The sequence below is a fragment of the Pieris brassicae genome, chromosome 12 (genome assembly GCF_905147105.1).
Source record: "Pieris brassicae chromosome 12, ilPieBrab1.1, whole genome shotgun sequence".
In the NCBI taxonomy this organism is placed as follows: domain Eukaryota; kingdom Metazoa; phylum Arthropoda; class Insecta; order Lepidoptera; family Pieridae; genus Pieris; species Pieris brassicae.
The window spans coordinates 5,866,888-5,889,006 of NC_059676.1; the positions used below are offsets into that span (position 1 = coordinate 5,866,888).

The 22,119-nt window shown below is 33.9% G+C and overlaps 3 protein-coding genes across 3 annotated transcripts in view; 1 reads left to right on the forward strand and 2 right to left on the reverse strand.

Moving 5' to 3' along the window:
- LOC123717119 (protein sly1 homolog) overlaps positions 1-18,311 on the reverse strand; it is a 29,701-nt gene extending 11,390 nt beyond the window's left edge. The window contains exons 1-5 of the mRNA XM_045672937.1: positions 17,957-18,311; positions 15,050-15,189; positions 14,769-14,838; positions 12,879-13,041; positions 12,519-12,604 (exon numbers count right to left, since the gene is read on the reverse strand). Coding sequence (XP_045528893.1) covers positions 12,519-12,582 — 64 coding nt within the window. The 5' untranslated portion in view covers positions 12,583-12,604; positions 12,879-13,041; positions 14,769-14,838; positions 15,050-15,189; positions 17,957-18,311. The remainder of the gene's footprint in view (positions 1-12,518; positions 12,605-12,878; positions 13,042-14,768; positions 14,839-15,049; positions 15,190-17,956) is intronic.
- Positions 18,312-18,505: 194 nt separating this feature from the next.
- On the forward strand, positions 18,506-19,527 carry LOC123717214 (WASH complex subunit 3). Its single transcript, XM_045673101.1, has 3 exons — positions 18,506-18,822; positions 18,898-19,062; positions 19,193-19,527. The coding sequence occupies exons 1-3, from the start codon at positions 18,772-18,774 to the stop codon at positions 19,463-19,465; spliced, it is 489 nt and encodes a 162-aa protein (XP_045529057.1). The 5' UTR covers positions 18,506-18,771; the 3' UTR covers positions 19,466-19,527.
- Positions 19,528-19,907: 380 nt separating this feature from the next.
- LOC123717181 (60S ribosomal protein L44) lies at positions 19,908-20,883 on the reverse strand. Its single transcript, XM_045673051.1, has 3 exons — positions 20,779-20,883; positions 20,468-20,641; positions 19,908-20,071 (listed from the first exon to the last, which is right to left on the reverse strand). Exons 1-3 carry the CDS (start codon positions 20,779-20,781, stop codon positions 19,934-19,936), a joined length of 315 nt encoding a protein of 104 aa, XP_045529007.1. The 5' UTR covers positions 20,782-20,883; the 3' UTR covers positions 19,908-19,933.
- Positions 20,884-22,119: the final 1,236 nt, after the last annotated feature.

Here is a 22,119-nt window from a genome sequence, read left to right on the forward strand (position 1 = left end):
ATGTATGTGTATCTTAAGCAGAAGCAAATAAAGTGCATGATCCTGTTTCAAAATCTTTTGCTGATATAGTTAAGTTTTCAACCATGAAGAATACTCCTAATTCCCCTGTGCCACCTGTATCGCCTTCCTCTCCCTCGATTCCGTCGTATAGTAGATCTTATAATAAAACAATATTTGCTAAACCAACATCCCCCACACCAAAACGAATGGGGTATAACAAAACAGAAAACTTCAATTTGATAAAGGACTACGATGCTCCAGCTCTTCTAACAGGGTCGCTTTAATAAACAGTAACCTTAACAATAATGAAACTATGTTCTCAATCTCTGATGTAATCCAACTTTTGACTGAAATAAAAACCTAACTCTGACAACAATGTAACCGAACAACGCCGCCCAACTATTGCTTCCTTAGCTCAATTAAAATCCTCTTATGCGTCACGAACGCGTACGAAAAATAATCCAGTAGAATTGCAGCAGCGCCATCTGCAATAAAAATGATTTATTCCATTTGCATAATAAATTTGAACCATTTGTCTCAACTCTGTCTGAATCATAGCTTCGCCCGGAACTGATATTTCGGATTCCAAGTTATGTCTCCGACAGGACAGACCTGACGGCTATGGCGGTGTCGCCTTAGTCATCAAAAAATAATCTCCCTTATTCCTTATTTCCACTCCCCTCAATCGGTGATGACTTGTCAGTCATTGCTGCTATTGTAAATAAAATTTGTATAGTGTCTATTTATTTTTCTCGTCCCAATGTAAATATTTTTTCTTATCTCAATCAACTGTTCCCCATCCTTCCAAAACCATTCTTAGTCCTAGGTGATTTTAATTGCCAACATCAATCCTGGGGAAGCACTTCTTCCAACTATTATGGAGATCAATTATTAGATATTATAGATTCTCATTGTATCTGCATTTTAAACACTGGGCTGCCAACTCGTGTTACTGGACCAAGTGAAGGTGCAAGTGCGCCTGATCTTTCTTTATGTTCGCCTGATTTAGCTTCAACTTTGGACTGGCACCCTCTTACATCTTCGTATGGTAGTGACCACTTTCCACTTGTAATTACTTTACCTTCACAAAAACCTATCAAAACCACTCGTTCTCCTCGTTTCAAATACAGATTAAATAACGCTGATTGGGAATTATTCAACTAAAGAGTAGAGCAGAAAACTACTACTTATTCCGAAGAAGGTAGCCAGATCTCCGCCGAAATTCTTTCTCAGGTTTTGATTGAAACTGCAGATGAATCTTTTTGCACCAAAACTAAGTTCCAATCGCAAATTCCTTTGCCTCCCTGGTGGGATCATGAATGTACAGCTGCAATAAAATCAAGAAAACAGGCTGAAAAAAATTACTGTGAGGACATGTCAGAAGAAAATTTCGAGTTATATTTAGAATCTGCTCGTAGTGCTAAAAAAATGTTTAAGAAAAAGAAATACGATGGTTGGCAATCATTTTGTGCCTCCATTAGACCAGACGTCAGCCCATCAGAGGTCTGGCGTAATATTCGTAAATTTAGATCTGTCTACAATAATTCTCCCTCTTCTAAATTACCGCTAACCCTAGCTGATCAGTTCATGGATCATCTTGCTCCCCCTTCTGTACCGGAAAAGGGATTTCCTCCATTATCTATTCCTGCTTATATTTCTGATGACCTAACTGGAATAAACGAATTACGAAGGCCACAGCCGAAGGATTCAAAAAAAACCAAATGTTTTAAACTAATTTAATTTAAAAATAAAATTACAATTTAAACTATAATTAAAATACGGCTAAACAACCCGAAGTGAGGAAATTGAATGCGCATAAAATATGGAAATAAAAAGGCTCGAAGAGGCACCAAATGCTGACACTATGCAACGTGAGGCTCGTGTAACTCGTGTAAGTTGCGACATAGGAATTCCGCTGACACCATGTAACATTAGGGACGTGTTATTCTTGATATATTGCGAAATGCAGATTCCATTATATAGGGCTACGTAACACCTCCCTCCTAAAATCAGCAACTATTCGAGAACTTTGTGTGAGAGAGTTGCTGATGAAATATGTCTGGGATTCACTTTCACTTGACTGGGGTTTTCAGGAACTTGTTCTTTTTCAGGATGTCCTTTTGTTTCAGGTTTAATTACGTCACGATGCCAATTAAAATAATCAATACTATCAATGCTACATATAGAGGTATGATATAGACTTATATCCTTGTCTTGATTTAGATGTACTGGAGGCTGCATAGACATCTTCGTGTTAAGAGTATGAAAACTGTTGAGGTCTGTAGAGGCCAGGTTTAATGTTGGCTGTTCAATATTCTTGGATTCAATATATTGCGGTATTTCCAATATCTTGACAATGTGACCTTTTATACGATTATTCATATTAGTAATGGTAAATCCTGGTGCCTTAAGGTAACAGTTAAGTGGAATGACTGCTACATAGCTGCCTTGTAGTGTCCTATATTGTTCTTGTCCACAGAATAATTTAACTTTCGTTAGAGTTGGAAAGCTCATTGTATAATGCTTATCATCAAGTTGTTCTAATGCTTCATTTTGTAAGACGACTGAAGTTAAGGGACAGGAATTATTGAGCTCCTGTTGGGTGATCAGCTGCTGGATACAATCGAATTTATCCTTCTTATAATCTGGTTTTGAGTTGCAGAGAAACCATGAATTTAACTTCGGACATTCTGTCTCTATATACCTAGAGTCTTTTCCAGAAATTGCCAAATATGGAGAGGTGGGAATAAGGACTTTATGGTTCTTATTCGGGACAACGGCTAATTTATAAAGGTCATAGGTATAGGACACGATAATTGGGACTTTTATTACTATTACTATTTGCCTGTCTAAATAAAAATATCCTAACTTAATTATTTCATAAAAAATCCTAAAATCTATATCAAGGATTTCATCTTTTGGATATAAAACCCTTAACTTATCTAATATATGCTTAACCTCTTCTAAATCGATTAACGAATAAGGAGTGCTCGATGCACGTATAAATGATAATGTATTTCCTAAATTAAATAATTCCTCGGATAAATCTTCTATATTATCCGATAGAATAAAGAGACGCTGAGCTAGATGAGCATACTCAATTAAATCAGCTTCTAACTGATTATTTTTATCTAAAATTAATTTTACATATTTATCAATTGATTCTTGATTCAATATAATGTCTTCTATAACTCTGGAACTTTGCGTAATACACTCTTTATTTAAACTTATTCGGGTATTCATTTCAGACTCTAATGTTGCATCGTTTTTTTGTAGCAAATTAATAGCATTTTCATATTTAATTGCATCAGTATAGTCTAAATTACCGGATATGGACTTAATTACAGATCCAAGGCCGTTAATCAGTCTTCTTTTACTGCGATGAAATTGAAAAGTACGAAGCTGGTCATATATTTTCATAAGTTTACCATTCAAATGTTCTACATGAGGATTAAACATAGATAATGTCTTATTATTTAACTGAGTACTCAAATTGCCAATTTGAACTTCAACTAATTCTATCTGGGATTGTAAATTATCTAGATTTATGTAATTCAAAAAAGAATGATAGTGAAAAATAATCTTAGCGGGTCCTAGTTTGAATGGTAGTAGTCCGGGTCCATTGTCCAAAGATTCAATTGTCACATCTTGTCCTTGAGTCTTATGTAGAAGGATGGTCAACAAAATTGGAATCCTGTAACAAGGTGGGATCTTTAGGTCTTCGCTTAAGGCGTGACTTTGCAATAGGATTTCGTTTTTTCTTTGTATAAATATGGATAGGAAGGTCAGCAAGAACAGTGTCCTGGGTAAAACGAGGAGCTAATTTTTGTCGGGATGCTAAAGGATTACGAATAAACACTTGCTCGTCAGCACAATATTCTTTTTCAGGCTCACGGTCTTTATTCCTATTTTCAGTCAATTGGGTTCGTTCATGTAACGAAGACTCATTTATTAAGTCATATACTTGGTTCATACGTTTCTTGTGGTCTTGTGAATATTGTTGGAGTAAGTGCTCTGATAGGTCGATATCTATTGGGTCACGTGGGTCAAAATGTCCAGTTATCAAGTCCAAAGGTCTACATTTAGTAAAACTATGAATCGAGCTATTATTAGCTAAAATTGCATAGGGCATTAGATTAATTGCTGGTTCATTTCGCTTCTCGAGCTTTAGTATTCTAAGATGCTCGAGGATAGTGGAATGAAATCTCTCTACAATACCATTATCTTTTGGAGAATGAGCTAATATTTTGTGATGTTGTATTTTGTGAAATCGAGAAAATTCTGAGAAGATTTGATTTGTAAATTCGGGACCTCCATCGGTGACAATAGTTAAAGGGACGCCATGATGAGTATAGAATACAAGTAAAGCTTGAACGACACTCAAAGCAGTACTATCTCTCAGGTGATATGCTTGCGAATACTTGGAAAAGGCATCTACTATTGTAAGGTATTTTTCGTTTTGTGCTGTAAAAAGATCAAGATGAACTATTTGGAAAGGCTTTGAAGGTGGGGGTACAATTGAAAATCTGTTTAATCGGATTTCGGTCATATTTAGCCTGGCCGCAAACACTGCATTCACTTATATATTTCGCGATGCTTTCTTTCATTTTAGGCCAGTAGTATCTTGAGGATAAAGAGAGATAACACTCAGTGATACCGCGGTGGTTTGTTTTACCCTCGTGATATTTTTTTATAATTTCCTGCTGTCGTAGGTACTCTTTAACGTTTTATAATTCAGTCTTTGTTAAAACAAGATTCATAGTTGAACTTTTAAAATTGTCTTGTATAATCGGGATAATCTTATACATGGCGAGAGGGGGATGAATGATAATTCCGGTTTTAACCTTGGAGTTAACATATTCTTTAATTGCGTTAATAACGTCATTTGTCAAGTTAGATTCAGAGAGTTGTACAGTCGTTCTGGTATGAGTTTCGAAAGGTTTTGTCACTGTCGGTCGTTTTTTTATGTCACCTACTAAAACGAAACAAATTCGTCGACTAAATCTATTAAGTGGGTCGTCAGATATAGGTACTTCTAAGATCGGGTTCTCATCACTGGTATGAATTGTTTCAGTGGCAGAACCAGACTGAGATAGAGGTTTTTCAGATATATTTACAGCGATGGAACTCACGTCCTCATTATTGATTTCGACGCGCGCATATGCTATAGGTTTATCACTACCTATAGTTCCTTGAGAAAGTACGGCGCCAATAGCAAAATTAGATGCATCGGTTGTAAGAACAAAATCTTTATTAAAATCAGGATACTGCAAGATAGGATCATTAATTAATAATAATTTACATTTCTCAAAGCAATTAACATTATTAGAATCATTAAAAGTTATTTTAGAACCTTTTTTCAAACACTGCGTCATTGGTTTCGTTATACGAGCAAAATCAGGAATAAATTTTCGATAATAACCTACTAAACCAAGGAAACGTTTTATTTCAGTGGCGGTTTTAGGCAAAGGAAATTTTTGAATAGCTTTTATCTTATCAGAGTTTGGCTTAATACCATCTTTACTTTACATCTTGTCTAATACATCATTTATATTAGGAATAGGATATTTATCATCAATAGTCTTTTCATTAACTTTCCTAAAATCGATGACAATTCGCCACTTGACTTTGCCAGAAGCATCAGCCTTCTTGGGGACAACCCATATGGGAGAACTCCATGCTGACTGAGAAGGACGGATAATTCCCTGATCGAGCATTTTCGAGATTTGATCTTGAACTTCCTGTCTGTGAACGAAGGGGTATCTGTAGCTTTTGGTATAAACAGGTAATTCATCTGAAGTACGAATACTATGTTTTATCTTATTGGTGAAAGTTAATGGTTCGCCATCAAGATAGAACACGTCAGCGTAACGAGAACAAAGCGACTCTAGGTTGGCTCGTTCTTCAGGATTCAGATGGTCCGTACGTAATCGCGAAAGTACTTCGGATGTGCGATCGGTATGTTGTTGAGTACGCGTATTAAATAATTCCGCACTAACTGGTCGGTCCATCGAAAATACTACATCATGTTTAGTCGGGTTGGTAACTTCAATAAAACCTCGGTTGTTCTGTACATTAGTAAGCCAGTCATGAATAGTGCAATTAGATATTGTCTGTTCAGTCACAAATGCGTCACCGTCATGAAAGTTAATTGGAACTCGAATTATTTTAGATGTATTGGCCGGTATTATTTCCTCATAAAGATTACAGTTCCGTGAATCATACATTCGCAGTGGGTTGGTAGAGCTCCGTGTAACTAGGACTTTATTTTTTAAATCAATACTAGATTCCAATTTTTCCAGCAAATCTAGTCCAATTAAGCCATCGAAATAATTGTGAAATTTATATATGAACAAGGTTATATCACAATCTTCACCAAATTCGCGAAAACATGGTATAGTTATGGAATAATTATTTCGAGTGGTCGCATGAATATTAGTAACCTCAAAAGGGTCGTAATTACACTGTGTATTGGGATATAATTTTTCTACTGCCTCGGGGCTTATGAATGATTGATTCGCCCCTGTATCAACCAATAATTTTAATGGTGGATTTGTAATCTGTATGTACGGAAGTTGTCTTTGTGTTTGTAAATTTATTTCTATTTTTGCTTGTCTGATTTGTGAGTTGTCTGAAAATCCTGATTTGAAGTTGAACTCTCTTGTGTCTCTTCAACACTAGGAGGTGAGTATTCGTTAACGTCTTGATACTCTGTCATGTCATAAACTGGCTCAGAATAGTAATGTTCCTGGTAATATGGGTCATAGTAATAGTCGTTACAGGAATAATAGTCATACTGGTCTTGGACCTCATTAAAATTTATATCCTTAAATGTGAAATAGTTTGAAGGTGGTGGGTTCCCATGTCTTGACCAATCATGCCCGCTAAAGACGGGTTTAGGTGGAGAGGTCTTACTGACATAGTGACTAACGCCACTCATCGGTTGAGGACCATTATTAACCGGTTTCTGTTGAGGCACTCTAAATACATTACTTTGTGGACGGTAATTTGGTGGAGGAGCACCAAACATCTGTTGTGTTCTAGAAGGACCACGATTTAAAGGCAATTGAGGCTTCCAAACAGCCATAGGCATGGGCATAGGCCTATTAGGTTGCGGATTTAAAAATCTAGAGGGGCCTGGATTAAAATTAGGTATAAAATTAAAATTACGTTGAGCATTGGTCATATTAGGTTGATTACTACTGTTATTATATAATTTTCTATCGGGACAGCTTTGATTACGCTGCTGAATGTATAAAGTATTTTGTTCCTCATGTACAAATTCAAGGGCTTGTTCTATTGATTCGGGTCGCATACAACGAATTCGAGACCCAAGTGGATCACGAAGGCCACGCAAGTATGCTTGTAAAGTTAACTTTTTATATAGCGCTCTTTTGGCCTCGACTGTACTCTGTACCGAATCGTGCAAATCAACATACGTCATAATTATACTAAAAAGATTTTGGCAACGCTCATAAAACTCTTGAGGTGTCCCTGAATCTTGACTTATGAGAGATAAATCATAATAGAGAGAGGTCTCATTACGGTGGTCTGCAAAATTATTTATTAAAGAACTACGTATACTGATCCAATTCTCAGAAATTCCATTAGAGCTTAGAGTCCGCGCGGCGGGCCCAGTAACCTTATTGAGAATGCTATTAATAAGTGATAGATTACTTAATTCATAACCCGGTTCCGCTGTTATAAATTTTGCCACCAATTGATCACATAAATTAATGAACCTAGTGAGGACATTCGGGTTACCATCAAACTGGGGAACTAAACGTAAGGCTTTAAATATGTTGTCAACTAGAAGCTCCGATATATTTCCTGTTAAATCTCTACCTAAATCAAAACCTAAATTCCTACGTATAATACCTAACCTAGGGTTCCGTGGGATTATAAAAAAAAATACAGGATAATTTGGCAAGTCTAGATAAAAACTAGGTACTCACCACATCTGGTCTCTTTGATAAATCTATGTCTTGATTTCCCTCTGGCTGCAGGCTCTTGTAGGTTTCTGGATTTGCCCGGTCTATGATCGATTCACTGACTCTACGAACGTATCCTACCGACTGCGCCAATTACGAAGGCCACAGCCGAAGGTTTAAAAAAAAACCAAATGTTTTAAACTAATTTAATTTAAAAATAAAATTACAATTTAAACTATAATTAAAATACGGCTAAACAACCCGAAGTGAGGAAATTGAATGCGCATAAAATATGGAAATAAAAAGGCTCGAAGAGGCACCAAATGCTGACACTATGCAACGTGAGGCTCGTGTAACTCGTGTAAGTTGCGACATAGGAATTCCGCTGACACCATGTAACATTAGGGACGTGTTATTCTTGATATATTGCGAAATGCAGATTCCATTATATAGGGCTACGTAACAAACGCTCCTTTTTCTTTGACCGAACTTAAAGGTGTACTTAATAACGTAAAAGATTATACTCCAGGAGAAGATGGGATTCCATATTCTTTTTTGAAAAACCTTTCGGATCGTGTGCTGATGCTGTACTTAAATATTATAAATTCTATTATGGATTCTGGGTGCTTTCCCAAGTCTTGGATCACTCAATCTATTATCCCTATTTTAAAAGAGAATAAACCAGCCGATGATCCTTCTTCTTACAGACCTATTGTCCTTTCTTCTGTTTTAATGAAAACTGCAGAACACCTAGTAAAATTCCGTTTGGAATGGTTTTTAGAGAGTAAAAATCTATTAGCAACGTCCCAATTCGGTTTTAGGAAAGGTAGAAGTACAATGGATAGCTTAGCAATATTCACTACGGACATAAGATTAGCTTTTTCAAAGAACGAGTCAGTAATAGCTACTTTCTTAGACATAAGCTCAGCTTATGACAATGTTCTTATATCGGTTCTTAGGGAAAAAATGCTTTGCTTAAATGTGCCACCGATTCTATCAAACTTTATTATCAATATGCTCAGTGAAAGATACATTAATTTATTTATTGAAGATGTCAAACTATCTCGGACTGTATGGAAAGGATTACCACAGGGTTCTGTACTGTCCTTTGCTTTATAACATCTATACGTACGATTTAGAATCATCACTGCAGGAATCAGCTAACGTACTACAATATGCAGACGATCTCCTTATATACAAGTCGGGCAAATCGATTGAAAAAAATTGCCAAGCTCTAACATCTTCCCTCTCATTTTTAAAATTATGGTTAAATTCGAATATTTTAGACTTATCTGTATCGAAGAGTAAGGTTGTGTTGTTTTCCAGAATGCGTAGGCCTCCCCCGGTCCAGGTAAATTTCAATAACGTTTTGATTCCCTCGACTAATGACGTCAAATTCTTGGGAGTAGTTCTAGATTCCAAGCTTACCGGTGTATCCCACTGTGAATATGTATCTGAGAGATGTGACCGTAATTTGAATATTCTTAGATGCTTATCGGGCATCTGGTGGGGAGCGCATTCACACTCTTTAAAACTGATTTACAACGCCATAATCAGAAGTGTAATAGATTACGGTACATTCCTATTGCTACCTACAATGCTTCTGCTTTTAAAAAATTAGATAGCATTCAGGCAAAAGCAATGAGAATAGTCCTAGGAGCTATGAAGTCAAGTCCAATCAACTGTATGAGAGCCGAATTTGTAGAGCCTCCATTAAACTTACGATGGCAATTCCTCTCTGATAAATTCCTATTTCGTTGTGTCCGATTCAGTAACCATATTTTTACACCTAAACTGACTTACCTAACATCCATAATCCCCACTTTTAGTTATTGGAAAAACAAACGCCCACCGTGTTTGATTGAAAGTTACAGAAGATTTACTTCTCTTGAGACTCCTACTCACCAAGCTACTTCTAATCCGTTGTTCAAATTTAGTTACGATTCTCTTGTAATCTCTCCTGATATACATACTAGTACCGGTCTTGTGAAAATTGAGCAAAACCAAAAGTTAACATTCAACTATATTGTTGACACCAAGTGGCCACGATGGCATCGAATATTTACAGATGCATCTAAGCGTTCCAAAGAAGGCTGTGTAGGTGTTGGTGTACTGCACTCTAATTACAATATTCTTCAAAAACTCCCTCCTGAAATCTCCGTGTTCACTGGCGAATGTATTGGCCTAGTTAAGGCCATAGAATACATCCTTCTACTAAAACTTCAAAAAACTGTAATTTTTACAGATTCACTGAGTTTAAATGCCCTAGCCCAGTTCCGGTTTGGCTCACATTATCAATTACCTGTCATTTCTGAAATTAGAAACCTGCTATTGAAATGTTTAAAAGAAAACTATTCCGTATCGTTTGCGTGGGTTCCTGGTCACAGTGGAATACCTGGAAATGAGAAAGACGATCGTATAGCCAATGAGGCGGTGGAGAGTGGATATGTGGATATTTTTAGAAATTATGCGCATGACTTGATGGCTCTTTCCGGGATTTATCTCAGGAATTCGTGGACTGAATCCTGGGCCCTAAATATAGATAGTCTAAAAGGTCGCCATTATCGTCCTATTCAACCTTCTATACCCATTAAGCCCTGGTTTTGGAGTCTGAGATTCGGCAAAAGAGTTGCAATAATAGTGTCTCGTATGCGACTGGGACACGTCTGCACCCCATCTCATCTTGCTAAGCTTAATATTATATACAGCACTACGTGCGAATGCGGATATGAAGAAGCTGATTTGAACCACATCATGTTTGTTTGTTCTCGACGCGACCGGTCGGCTCTTCTCGAAGGTCTCAAATTCAAATTCCTTTCCCTTCATCCATATCCTGTTTACTTGCAACATTAGATCCACATGTATATAAACTGTTAGCAGCTTGTATCTTAAGTAATGATATAAAAATTTAGACAATATGAAAGTAAATTTATGTAAATATCTTGTCTTACACTCATTTTTTATGTATAAGAATTGATCTTTTGATAATTATATTTTTTACCCGTTTCCCTGTTTTTACCCTGGGCCTCAATGCACAAACCGTGCGGGCCATTAAAAAAAATGTTATGACGTTTTTAACTAAATCATGACAACATATAAATTCAACCATAGTGAAAAACGTTCATCTAGAGACTCAAAATCAATATCCACGTATTGATTGGTTGAATTAACGGTCTATCTTGTCTGTTTTGTTCCTCCAATCTGGAAATATCCTGCTGAATTCCTGTATTTGTTCCGTTATCTTGAAAGTAGTACTGCCCATTGTCTTGTCCGATAAGGGAATTAAAGCTAGGTAACAACACATTAAATGGAATTTCATCCATTTGGCTGTTTGTGGGGTAAACATTATTCGCTTGAAAATTATTACTGGTTTTTTTCCAATAGTCATTGTTTAGAAAAAGATCTTCAGATACAGTTGCATCAGGATGAGTTTGCGTGTTTTGAGTATAGAAGCGGTTACTTGTGTTGGGAGTGCTATAAACTTTTTGTGCCGCTGTATTTTCTTGCCCACTCGGAACGCTCATTGTTTCACCTGAAAGTATGCAAATCTTTATATTCCGCACGCTGACGACACTATAAATAACCTTATATGTAATTAATAAAATTATATATTGTTACGAAGACGGTTCGACTGCAATGTTTCTCGATTTTTCCACTACTTAGAGAACTTTTCAGCAAGCTGAAATATGATTCCTGACCGTTTCAGGAGAGGGTCAATAACATAACTGAAAATTGTAATTTTCATATAGTGTTACTCTAGTTTTCGGGAAGCTGACACATTTTTTCAGTCAGTTTCAGAACATGTGTAATCTAGTGGTGCAGTTTTCAGAAGACCCGTTTTTAGGCGTTTTCAGGCCTAGTTATACACCTAAGATGAAGGAATATTCTCCATCAAATTTTCTAGGTGGGACAAGGAGGAAATGATACGCGAGAGAGAGGGAAGATCGAAACCTTCCCGAAGCTAGAAATAAGTGGAGAACGGAATAAAGTGGAGACCTGTGTTAAAGTACTGTGAGTGTGAAGTGTGCATAATTAAGTAATTAGTGACTGTTTTTGTGTGTAATAAGTGCACTTCTGCGAATAATTTGTGTTCATAAATTCCTCATTGATGTATCAAGAAATAAACCCTTGAAGAAATCTACGGCATTTTCTATCCGATCCTCTAGGTCGTAATAATATCATACTACAGAGATACTTAGCAGTAGTACTCACCTAATTCCGAATCATATTTAAATATTCTGTTTCTGAATAAACTGAAATATAATTTAAAAAAAATTAGCCCATAGAGGAAAACAATTCTACACTTAGATGGCTGCCTATCTTATTATCTGCCTTGTGTGCAAAATACATAGGCTAACATAAATTTTTATAGAAAAATACATGTGTAACTGATGCCATGGCCCTAGTTCAATATGGGTCGAGACGAATTTGAATGCCTTCGCAGGTAAATGATTTTTGACATTAAACAACGCATTCATGCGGACATAATACTGCGTATAAATATAAACTAAATATATAATATAAACTAGGTATAATGTTAGGAATATTTGTGTGGCCATTTTATAAAAAAATAAAAAGAAATATTACCTGAATCAGGGTATAAAATTCTTCTATACACCTCGCATATTCTCAGTAAGAGTTTCATCGTCATTCAATCGCACTTTTGCTGCAAACTAAAATAAAATTATATATTAATCAGAGGTACCACGAAAGAAGGATTTAAAATCACTAATTACTTTTAAACTACTGTAATAATCCCAGATTTAATCCACAGCAAGTCTTCCACGCTCCGATTTACTGGGTTTTTTTGCGTTCTAGCGAACTGTGGAGCACCCAGCTTTAACCAGCTTTTTGCGTGCCCCTCAAGGCCTGCAAACCACCCACTGGTATATATGGCCTGAGGTATTTTGTGGCTATTCCGTAGGCAATACTAAAATAAAATAATACCTCTTTCCACCCAGCAGAATCTTCGAGAAAGATTTTTGGCATGTAACATATAAGTACACCAAAGCCATTAGCTAAGGTATAGCTGTGTCTCCTCTACTATTGCAGGGATCTCATTGAAATGCTTATCTACAAATATTACACTAATCTTGTCCCTTTTCTTCACCTAAAAATTTCGGTCAAGTTAAAAATTGACTCAGATTTAACTGAAAGGTTGCCTTTAGTTACGTAGTTTGGCACTTTAACATAAAATTTAAGAGTAGATTATGCATCGACGACTACAGTCAGCAACAAACGGAACGATGATGTCGTATCCTAAATTGAGTAATTAAAGTGTTTTTGGCTGTCTCAACCTCGGTCATCGAGGCCACCAGGCGCAACAGTCATTCCAGACTGGCCAAGGAACTGGTTGGATTGACAGTTGTTAAATATGTCCTTATCATAGTCCTTAATATTAAAGAATAGGGAATTTGTAGCTTTTTACTTTTACTTTCTATTTTTAATGTATCATCTTTTTAGTTTAGTTTGTTGTTTTTTGTTCCTGTTTAGTGTTGTCTTAATAACTGTGTGTAACATTTATTTTTGCACTACTTGCCTATCTTATGTAATTTAATATTTTTTTTTTCTTTACTCACAGTGGTTGCGAAAGCAATAAGGCCGCCGGTTGCCCTCCTTTTGATTTCATTATGTTCAGTTTTTTTTTTATATTGTAGTGTAACGAAGTGTTAATAAATAATAAAAAATAAAATACAACTACGCGAGCCAAATATGTGCACTCCATAGTTACCACCTGATTTTTTTTTAAAAGACTGATCTTCAAACAACTTACTCGCTTTATAATCAGCATTATTTTAGTCACTTCTGTTACTCTGCCCTCATCCGGACACATTTTAAGAATATTTAGATTACTAACTGCTATGTAATCAATTAATGGCTCACTTATTAAAGATTCCAATTCCATGACACTACCTTCTTTTTTCACCAATACTTGAAAACAAATTCTAACCGAATACATATTAAACTTTGAGAGTTCGATGTTCTCTCCTGAAAAAAAATGTGTACTAGAAAATATGTACTTACGTGTGTACTCTAGAAGTGAAACTTCTTTATGACCTTATTTTACGATAATCTTCTATATACCACTTGACAGAAATTGGTTAAACAAAGTTAAATTAGATAAAGTTTAACAAGAGGCTTTTATTATCATAGACATGAATACAAATTATAAAATTATTTCATTTTACCTTATTATTACTAAGATTACAGAATTTCATTTATTTTAATAGAATTATTACTATCATTGTTATCGTTACTATATTTTTTGTTATTAATGGCTTCGAATCTCTTCAAATCAACCAAGACAAATATGGCGCGTAACCGAAAAATGTGACTGTACATTTTTTTCCAACGCCGATAAAGAAGTTTCACTTCTAAAAGCGCCTGTCTTGAAGACACATTCCAGTAATTTATTTTAAAAAAATAGTAATTCCCGACAAACTTTAAGCTCAGTGGTACATACATATTTTAGCCAAAAAAATATATGACATGAAAAAGATTATTAACTCATTCAAACTAATATGTTTATTTACACTTGATTGTTGTTTATCACTCAAAAATTCCACTCTCATCATCATTAGTATGATTACTATATCTGTCATAGTTCAATCAAACTTTTTACCAAAATACTTAAAAATCAAATAAAATAACTCATTTTCTTTTCGTTTTTGAGTACAGTTAAAATCATAAAATAAAATTTCGTCGTGATTAATGTATATTTCAATTTTATTATTTTTAAGAATTAGTTTATACTAATTGCCACTTGTGCGGATAAGGCCTTAACGAATTTGCTAGAACAACGCTCAAAACTTACAAATTTTAATCAAACCAACTTACTTGAAATCTGTTTTAGCCGGCTTTACAATAAATTCAACACGAGGCTCTTGGTTATTGGACATCATATAATCTGAAAAACAACATTGACATATTATCCTAATTAATGAAAAAGTGCGATTCGATACATCGCGACGAAACCGTAAAGGCGTAAAGCGTCGTGTATTTATACGCAAAAAGCGAAGATGTATGTAGGTAATGCAATATAGATCTCTTGCCATTTTTTAAGATCAATCCCGAATCTTAGCTATAACTAAAGCTAAACGATATTCAGTGGCTGATACCTGATATTAGAAGAGTTAATTTCTTCGATGAAGAAGTGTATCTTCAAATAGCTACAACCGCAGCTTTGTTATATTTGAAAATCCTTGTAATTATAAAGATGACTTGGACCAGTTCAAAGGCGATCAAATATTCCATTTGCCTAGAAAATATATTTATCGTATGGTCGAGTCTGAGAGGGTATTTTCAGCTGCTGACATTAGATTCCACTTATCAGACAGCACTCTCGATATGCCTAGCTTGATGAAACAATATCAATGAAACTGGTTTTTTAAACTGTTGTGAAGTCTACTGTACTATGATAATGCAATATGGTACAATATTATATTAGTTTGCATACATTTTTTTTTACTGTGTTAATATATTTTTTTCAATAAAAGTCTCTATAACAATAATATATTGTATGTATAATAATGTATTGTATAATAATATTTGCGTTGAATATGTTTACGAGTAAAAATATTCAACGCAAATATTCCAAAGACACATCGATGGGCAAATATTCGTTACCGTAAAACATGCCAACATTGCCTACATTTTAAAAATAAACTTAAATATTTCAAGTTTTTTGTATGTTGCCCCCAACATATTTTTTATCTGTGGCAATGGTAACATCATAACCATGCATTGATTTATAAAAATATCACATTACTCATTGTTTTCCCCATTTTATAAACAATTTTTGAGGCGGGCAAAGTTATCTGGACTTTTAGCCAACATTGCCCATGATTATATGTAGCCGAACTATAGCACTTATTTGGAGGCCAAAAGAACTAGTAAAAGCATTTTGGCAATGAAAGCGTTCTCTCAAAAGATTTACTCGAAATCATAAATATTTTTCTACAAAAATTAGTGGACATTGTTACCCTGATATATTTTAACTTCTCCATACAAACGGTTTGTAATGATTTAAATGTGCTAGGGTTGTAATATTTGAGTGAATAAGAAAATACCTACATAAGTAGAGGAAAGTAAGATATAAAAAATAAAAAATATTTCTTTTTATTAAAGACATAAATTCTTATTGTAAAATAGTTACAGTTGTCATCTTTTTCAAAAGACAAAAATCAACATTAAAAAAATCTGAAAATAAATTAAACAAGTGCTTATAACAAAACATAAACCTCAAAAGTTCAAGGCATACCTTTCCTTTTGTGTCGTAGGTAAATAAAAAAAAACAATTTTATGCGTAGGTGAAATGAGCATTTTCAATTTTTTTCTCAGTTATTATTAATAGTATTCTTTGGACACTACAGTCATTAAGATATCACTTCAGTCATTTAACATAATAATTTTATTCTTATGTTAAATGACTTAAGATATAGTCTTAACCAAATTATTCATTCATTAATTACTGAAGTTTAATTTATTTATTCTAAAATTTACACAAATTCCGTCGAGTAAACTTTTATTGTATGTTAAAATTACTAAAATTCACGTGAAATAATATTTGACCACGTCGAGTTATAGTTGGCTCGGGTAAAACTGTTATAATATCTTACAAATGTTTTATGGTGCAAATGTCATCAACTGTGGGATATGAAAAGTTCATTCCTGTATCACATTTGATTCTTAAATTTTTGTAAATAAATTACTGCATGATTTACACCATTAATCGAACAAACGTTATCTACAAAGTGTTTTACACTCTTTTTTGTAAAGAATTTAGATGATGTAAGGATTCCAATGATACATCATACCTACATAATAATATTGATTTATTTTATTTATATATAATATATTATGTGGATGGCTGGTAAAATATAAAATACAACATACAGACATAAATTCTGAAAACATTACTCTCATTTTTTGGCAGCCATATAAAATGAAACTAAATTGACAACCCTAGATGTTTTTTGACGGCGGGCAATGTTGACAATGATACTGCTTCACATTACTGAGTAACTTTTCCCGCTATCATAACTTTGGTAAAGCATGAGTTACAGCAACGAAACTATCATCAACATACTCATCAAATTGTTTTACATGTCAATCAATCCATTAAACGTATCGGTGTTAGCCATGACGCACAATCCACTTCCAAATATCCACGGAAATTTGCTCGCAAAAACACACCCCGTCTTTAACAAGTGCCGACAGGTAACCGAGTCTAGTTGAATGCACACGTGTTATTCTACGTTGCCACATGTATATTTTATTTTCTGTTAATATTATCAATGTTGTCATAAGTTTGATACTTTTTTTGACATGAGATGATTTCCTTAGAAATTGTAGTTTGGGCAAAGCTTTCCCTGTTGGCAAAGTTGGAGTATTTTACGGTATCTATTGCCTCTGACATGACTACAGAACATTTTTTAAATTAGACTTCCCATAAGGGATAATATAAACTTCACAATCAATTCTTTGTAAAGTAAACTCTAAAAACGGAGAAATATATCGTTTATGTAAGTAACGTTTTCCTAAGTAGAATATTGACATAGAAAGTTCGTTATGGAATTTTTTCATCGCTTTTGGAGTTTAAAATAGATAAGCTTTTACGAGAAGTAATTTGGATAACATATGTTGATACGCAATTTACATTCAGGGTCGTGAGGTCTAAGGGCAATAATGTTACTAATAATAATAATAATTTTGTCTACTTGTAAGAGTAGAGAGGAAGTACATAAGTACAAATAATAAACACTTAAATTTTGTCGATATGTGGGCGTGGGCGTAACATTATAATAGTTAAAAATTTAATCAAATATTTTAAACGTAAATTGCTAAAGATTTTGTGTTTTTGTTTCCTTTTTATCGCTTTCGCGTTTTAACAGATAAAGTAATTGCTATAAAACTTTTTAAATGCGATAATGATTTTTATTAATAATATAATAATAATTAATGATCAGTTATAAAAATAACAGTTCAAACTAATCGTAAACGTAATTAAATAAGTACAAACTCACCCAATTTATAAATAGATTAAAGAAAAATCTTCCTTTTTGTTTTTGTTATTTAGCACTATTATTTAATCAACACGTTCAGAAGCGATGGTACAGACATTCACGCTTCTTCTGTGACTTATACGTCCGTATTAAATTATATTCGAAACGTTTTCAATATTCACGTAAAAATAAAAAATAAAAAAATTAACGGATTTCTAACGGATAATCTGCACTGTAACACTATTCACACACTGTTCCGGCAGCAAAAATCACTTAAAGGTATTCTAATCAAGACTCTCCAAGATTCCACACAGACGCAATTAGTATCATCAAATTCGGGCGACGTAATTCTAAATCCAACCCTATACATTACACACTATAATCTATACAATGCTGTCAACTATACATAATTTATTTTGTGTGTACTAATTAATTAATTATAACAAATATTGTGTCTTGAATGATGATTATGAAATCGCTTTGTGTCAAAATTTTGATAATAGTTTATCTGTGAAAAGATCTGATGGTTGACATTGACAACTATACTTTGTTACAATATTCTATTAATCAATCCTGCACCAATTATCTGTTTATTAATTATTTAGTAAATATTATTTTCATACACTAAAACTTTAACATAAAATTATAATACAACATTACTTTAAGTAACAATTTAAGTTTATCTCCAACTTAAATCAATTTACTATACTTGATATCAAAAGCTATGTGATGTGATATCTGAAATTTATGTTACGTTGAATACCTGTATCTAAATTAAATCGACACGTAAACTATTAGGATATCATAATATTACTAACTCTTCTGTTGATCACATCATGCATGATAATTTGACGAGTCCCGTATCAGGGAATATTGATTATGATAGCGTAAGCAATTTATGGAATTTGATTTTGATGTTAACCAAATAAAAAAATCGTGATTAAATCTCTTTAAATTTCTAGATGGCTGCATTACAACAAAAAAGAACACTGGCTTTTGTAAATCATTTCATATTAACTACAGTTCAATTTTTAAACAACTTTGCTAAGCAGTGTGAACACAAATTAATGTGTTATGAAAATAAATTAGAGAAAATCAATGCATCTTTGGTTCTCTTGGAAACAAGGGTAATTAAATTGTTTATATAATTACTTACACCTAGAGGCTATAATTTTAAAAATGTAACTTTTTTAATTAAGGAAAATTTGGTTGAATATGATTTTTTTTTTGGTTGTAATCATTTAATTTCAATTGCAGTTGTCATCATTACCAGAAATTAGCAGTCCAGAACCCTCATTAATAAAACAACAATTTGAAACTAATTCAGAAAATACTACTCAAGCTGAAGCAACAACAGATGCAGAAGAAAAAACAACAGATGGAGGAGAAAAACCAACACAAACCATAAAAGCAGAATATATGAGATTTGTAAAAATGGTACATGTTGGAGTGCCTATACAAGCAGTCAAATTGAAGGCGTCATTAGAAGGTTTAGATCCCAATGAATTAGATATTATTTTGAAAATTTAAATACATGTAAATTGTAATAAACTTATGTTTAAATACCACAATTTCATTAATAAATTGTTTATCTAAAAGATTTATTATTACTATCAACCCCATAATAACTTTATTGCACTTCAAACTTGTATGTACCTACTTCATTTTTAAGCATTTGCTATAAGTATAGGCAAGATTTCAGCTTTTTATTGATTCACCTAAATTGAAGAAAATTATCAAATTTTATTTTTAATCCCTGTATTATTAAAGTTCAATATATTTTATTTATTCAGACCAATGATCACATTTTCAACAAAACTTCCTTTCAAAAGTATTTCACAAAATAGTAGATTAAGCTTAGTCTAGATACTCAATTCAACAGACCAACTTTAAAATTAATAAAAGAATGTTTCATATATTGACATAGATCTTCATTTTAGTTGATAGATTAAATATATAATAAAACAAAAAATTGCAGTAACTTATTTATTAACGAATCTAGAACTGAATCATCTGTCCCTTCCTCTTTTTGTCTCCTCCAAGCTCAAAGTGCTTACATCTCTTAAGAGCCACTTGGGACCTCACTTTGCAATCAGCACACTCAAGACGGAGTACAATTTTCTTAGTGGTTTTAGCCTGGAATAAGGTTAAATTAAAAAACTCAGGTTATGATTAAATTTAGGAGTTGTTTTAATTTCCAAGATAATACACCTAGAAACAAAACTAAATAATGCATAAAATTGTTGAACCCCTAATAGCAATTCTTTGAAGTTAAATCTTTATACAATCATGTATAAAGATTTTATATTATTACTTTATATTATACATTTTATATATTTCTGCAACTAATTACTCTATTGGGGAAAAAGTTAATCAGACATATATCATCTTAAAATTGTACACCTATACTACAAAACAGTATGTTTGTAAAATATAATGAATATATAGAACATCATAACTAAACATATTTTCTAACAATTACAATGGCTTTAAAATGCTGATCTTGACTGGAGGTTGAGGTTAGGATTTTACCTTCTTTTTGAAGATGGGCTTTGACTGTCCACCGTAACCTTGTTGTTTGCGGTCATAACGTCTTCTACCCTGAGCAGCATGCCTTTCCTTGGATTTTTTGTACTGTGACACTTTGTGTACTTTGTGAACCTTGCATTTCTTGCAATAAGTCCTGCGTTGTTTTGGTACGTTAACCTGAAATAAACAATTCGGTAAATAAAATACACACGACCCCCAACAATTAAAACACAAATAAACTTAGCACAATCAAAATAGTTCAATTTCACTCCAAACTAGACGCGATTTTAGTGGATTTATTTAAAACTACACACCATTTTATTAATTCGTCTTCTATCCAACAAAACGTCACAATGAAAGAAAGATTTATAAAATTTCGTTGTATATTGTGACTGTCAGTTAGACAATTTACACTCATTAGCGTTATATATATTCTATAAATTATATTCTACTCTATGATCGATACTCAGATTTCATACCACAGTCATACAAAAATAGTAATCGTGACTGATTCGTAAATGACGTTGGCTAACAAAATATATATAAGCAAACCAAAAACAAGAACATTTTATACTAAATTTCAGGAGTCAGACACAGAGGGTCAAGAGACAAACGAGCAGGCGGCCCCTATGTAGTTGCGGTTCGGAAATATCTTTACTGGTTATACAAAGTAGTGGTGGGTGGCTGAAGCAGCCTTAGAAAGCGCTTTGTTGTGAAACGCCAGACGTCGAGATGGAAAGGATGGCATTTCGCATTCTGCCTCGATATTCAATGATACAATTCAACCGTGGTTATTAGTCCGAACAATTCTGCAGAGCACTCCCCAATAACATCAAAACAGTAAACTTGTGTTAATTTGACTAAATTTAGTCGACCCCAGTTTTTTTAAATTTAGGTCTGTGGATGTAGCACTGCTCGACACCAATTCGTAATATATTAGCACGGTCGGTAGAAAGGGTGTCCTCAGTGCTATCACCCGCATAGCAATGTTGCTAGACGGCAACATATCATTGATATGCAAGAGGAACAGTGACGGAAAACTTCACAGTCTTTGGGGAACTCCAGAATATGTGGGCTTTATGTCCGTACATGCACAGTCCTAGACCTATACGTTTCGATTCGCCAAAAACTAATGATTTCACAGGGAGTCAATTAGTCGGCAGTTTTGAGGGAAAGCAATCCCGAGCATCCGAGGCTTTCACTAAGTCCAAACTGACGCTTCCACTTTAAACTCTACCCATCTCATTAAAATAAAACTTCTATAAAATAAGAATGTTTAAATGATCCTATTCCTTGGAATTGATTTGCTCTAGTTCCAACAATTTGTATGACTCAAAACTTAGCGATTAAAAAGAGTGGCGGAAAGTTTCTTGCCAGTTCTTCTTGTCCTCTCTACGCCCTGGACTTGCGAACTGGTAGTAAATGTAAATTTACAATGAATTTAATTTCGTTTTTACGATGATAAGTGTACTTGTTTACCTATATGAATTTATTTTGAGTTTGAGTTTGAAGCTAAAAGATTATCAGCTGAGGGAAAGGCGTACTGTCGGTCACTTATCAGCTGGCTCTTCTAGATAGATTCGTTTATAATGGAGGCCATTATTTTAGAGAACGAAGAGGTGATAGGCTAGGTGATGGCTATAGGGTCGGTAGTT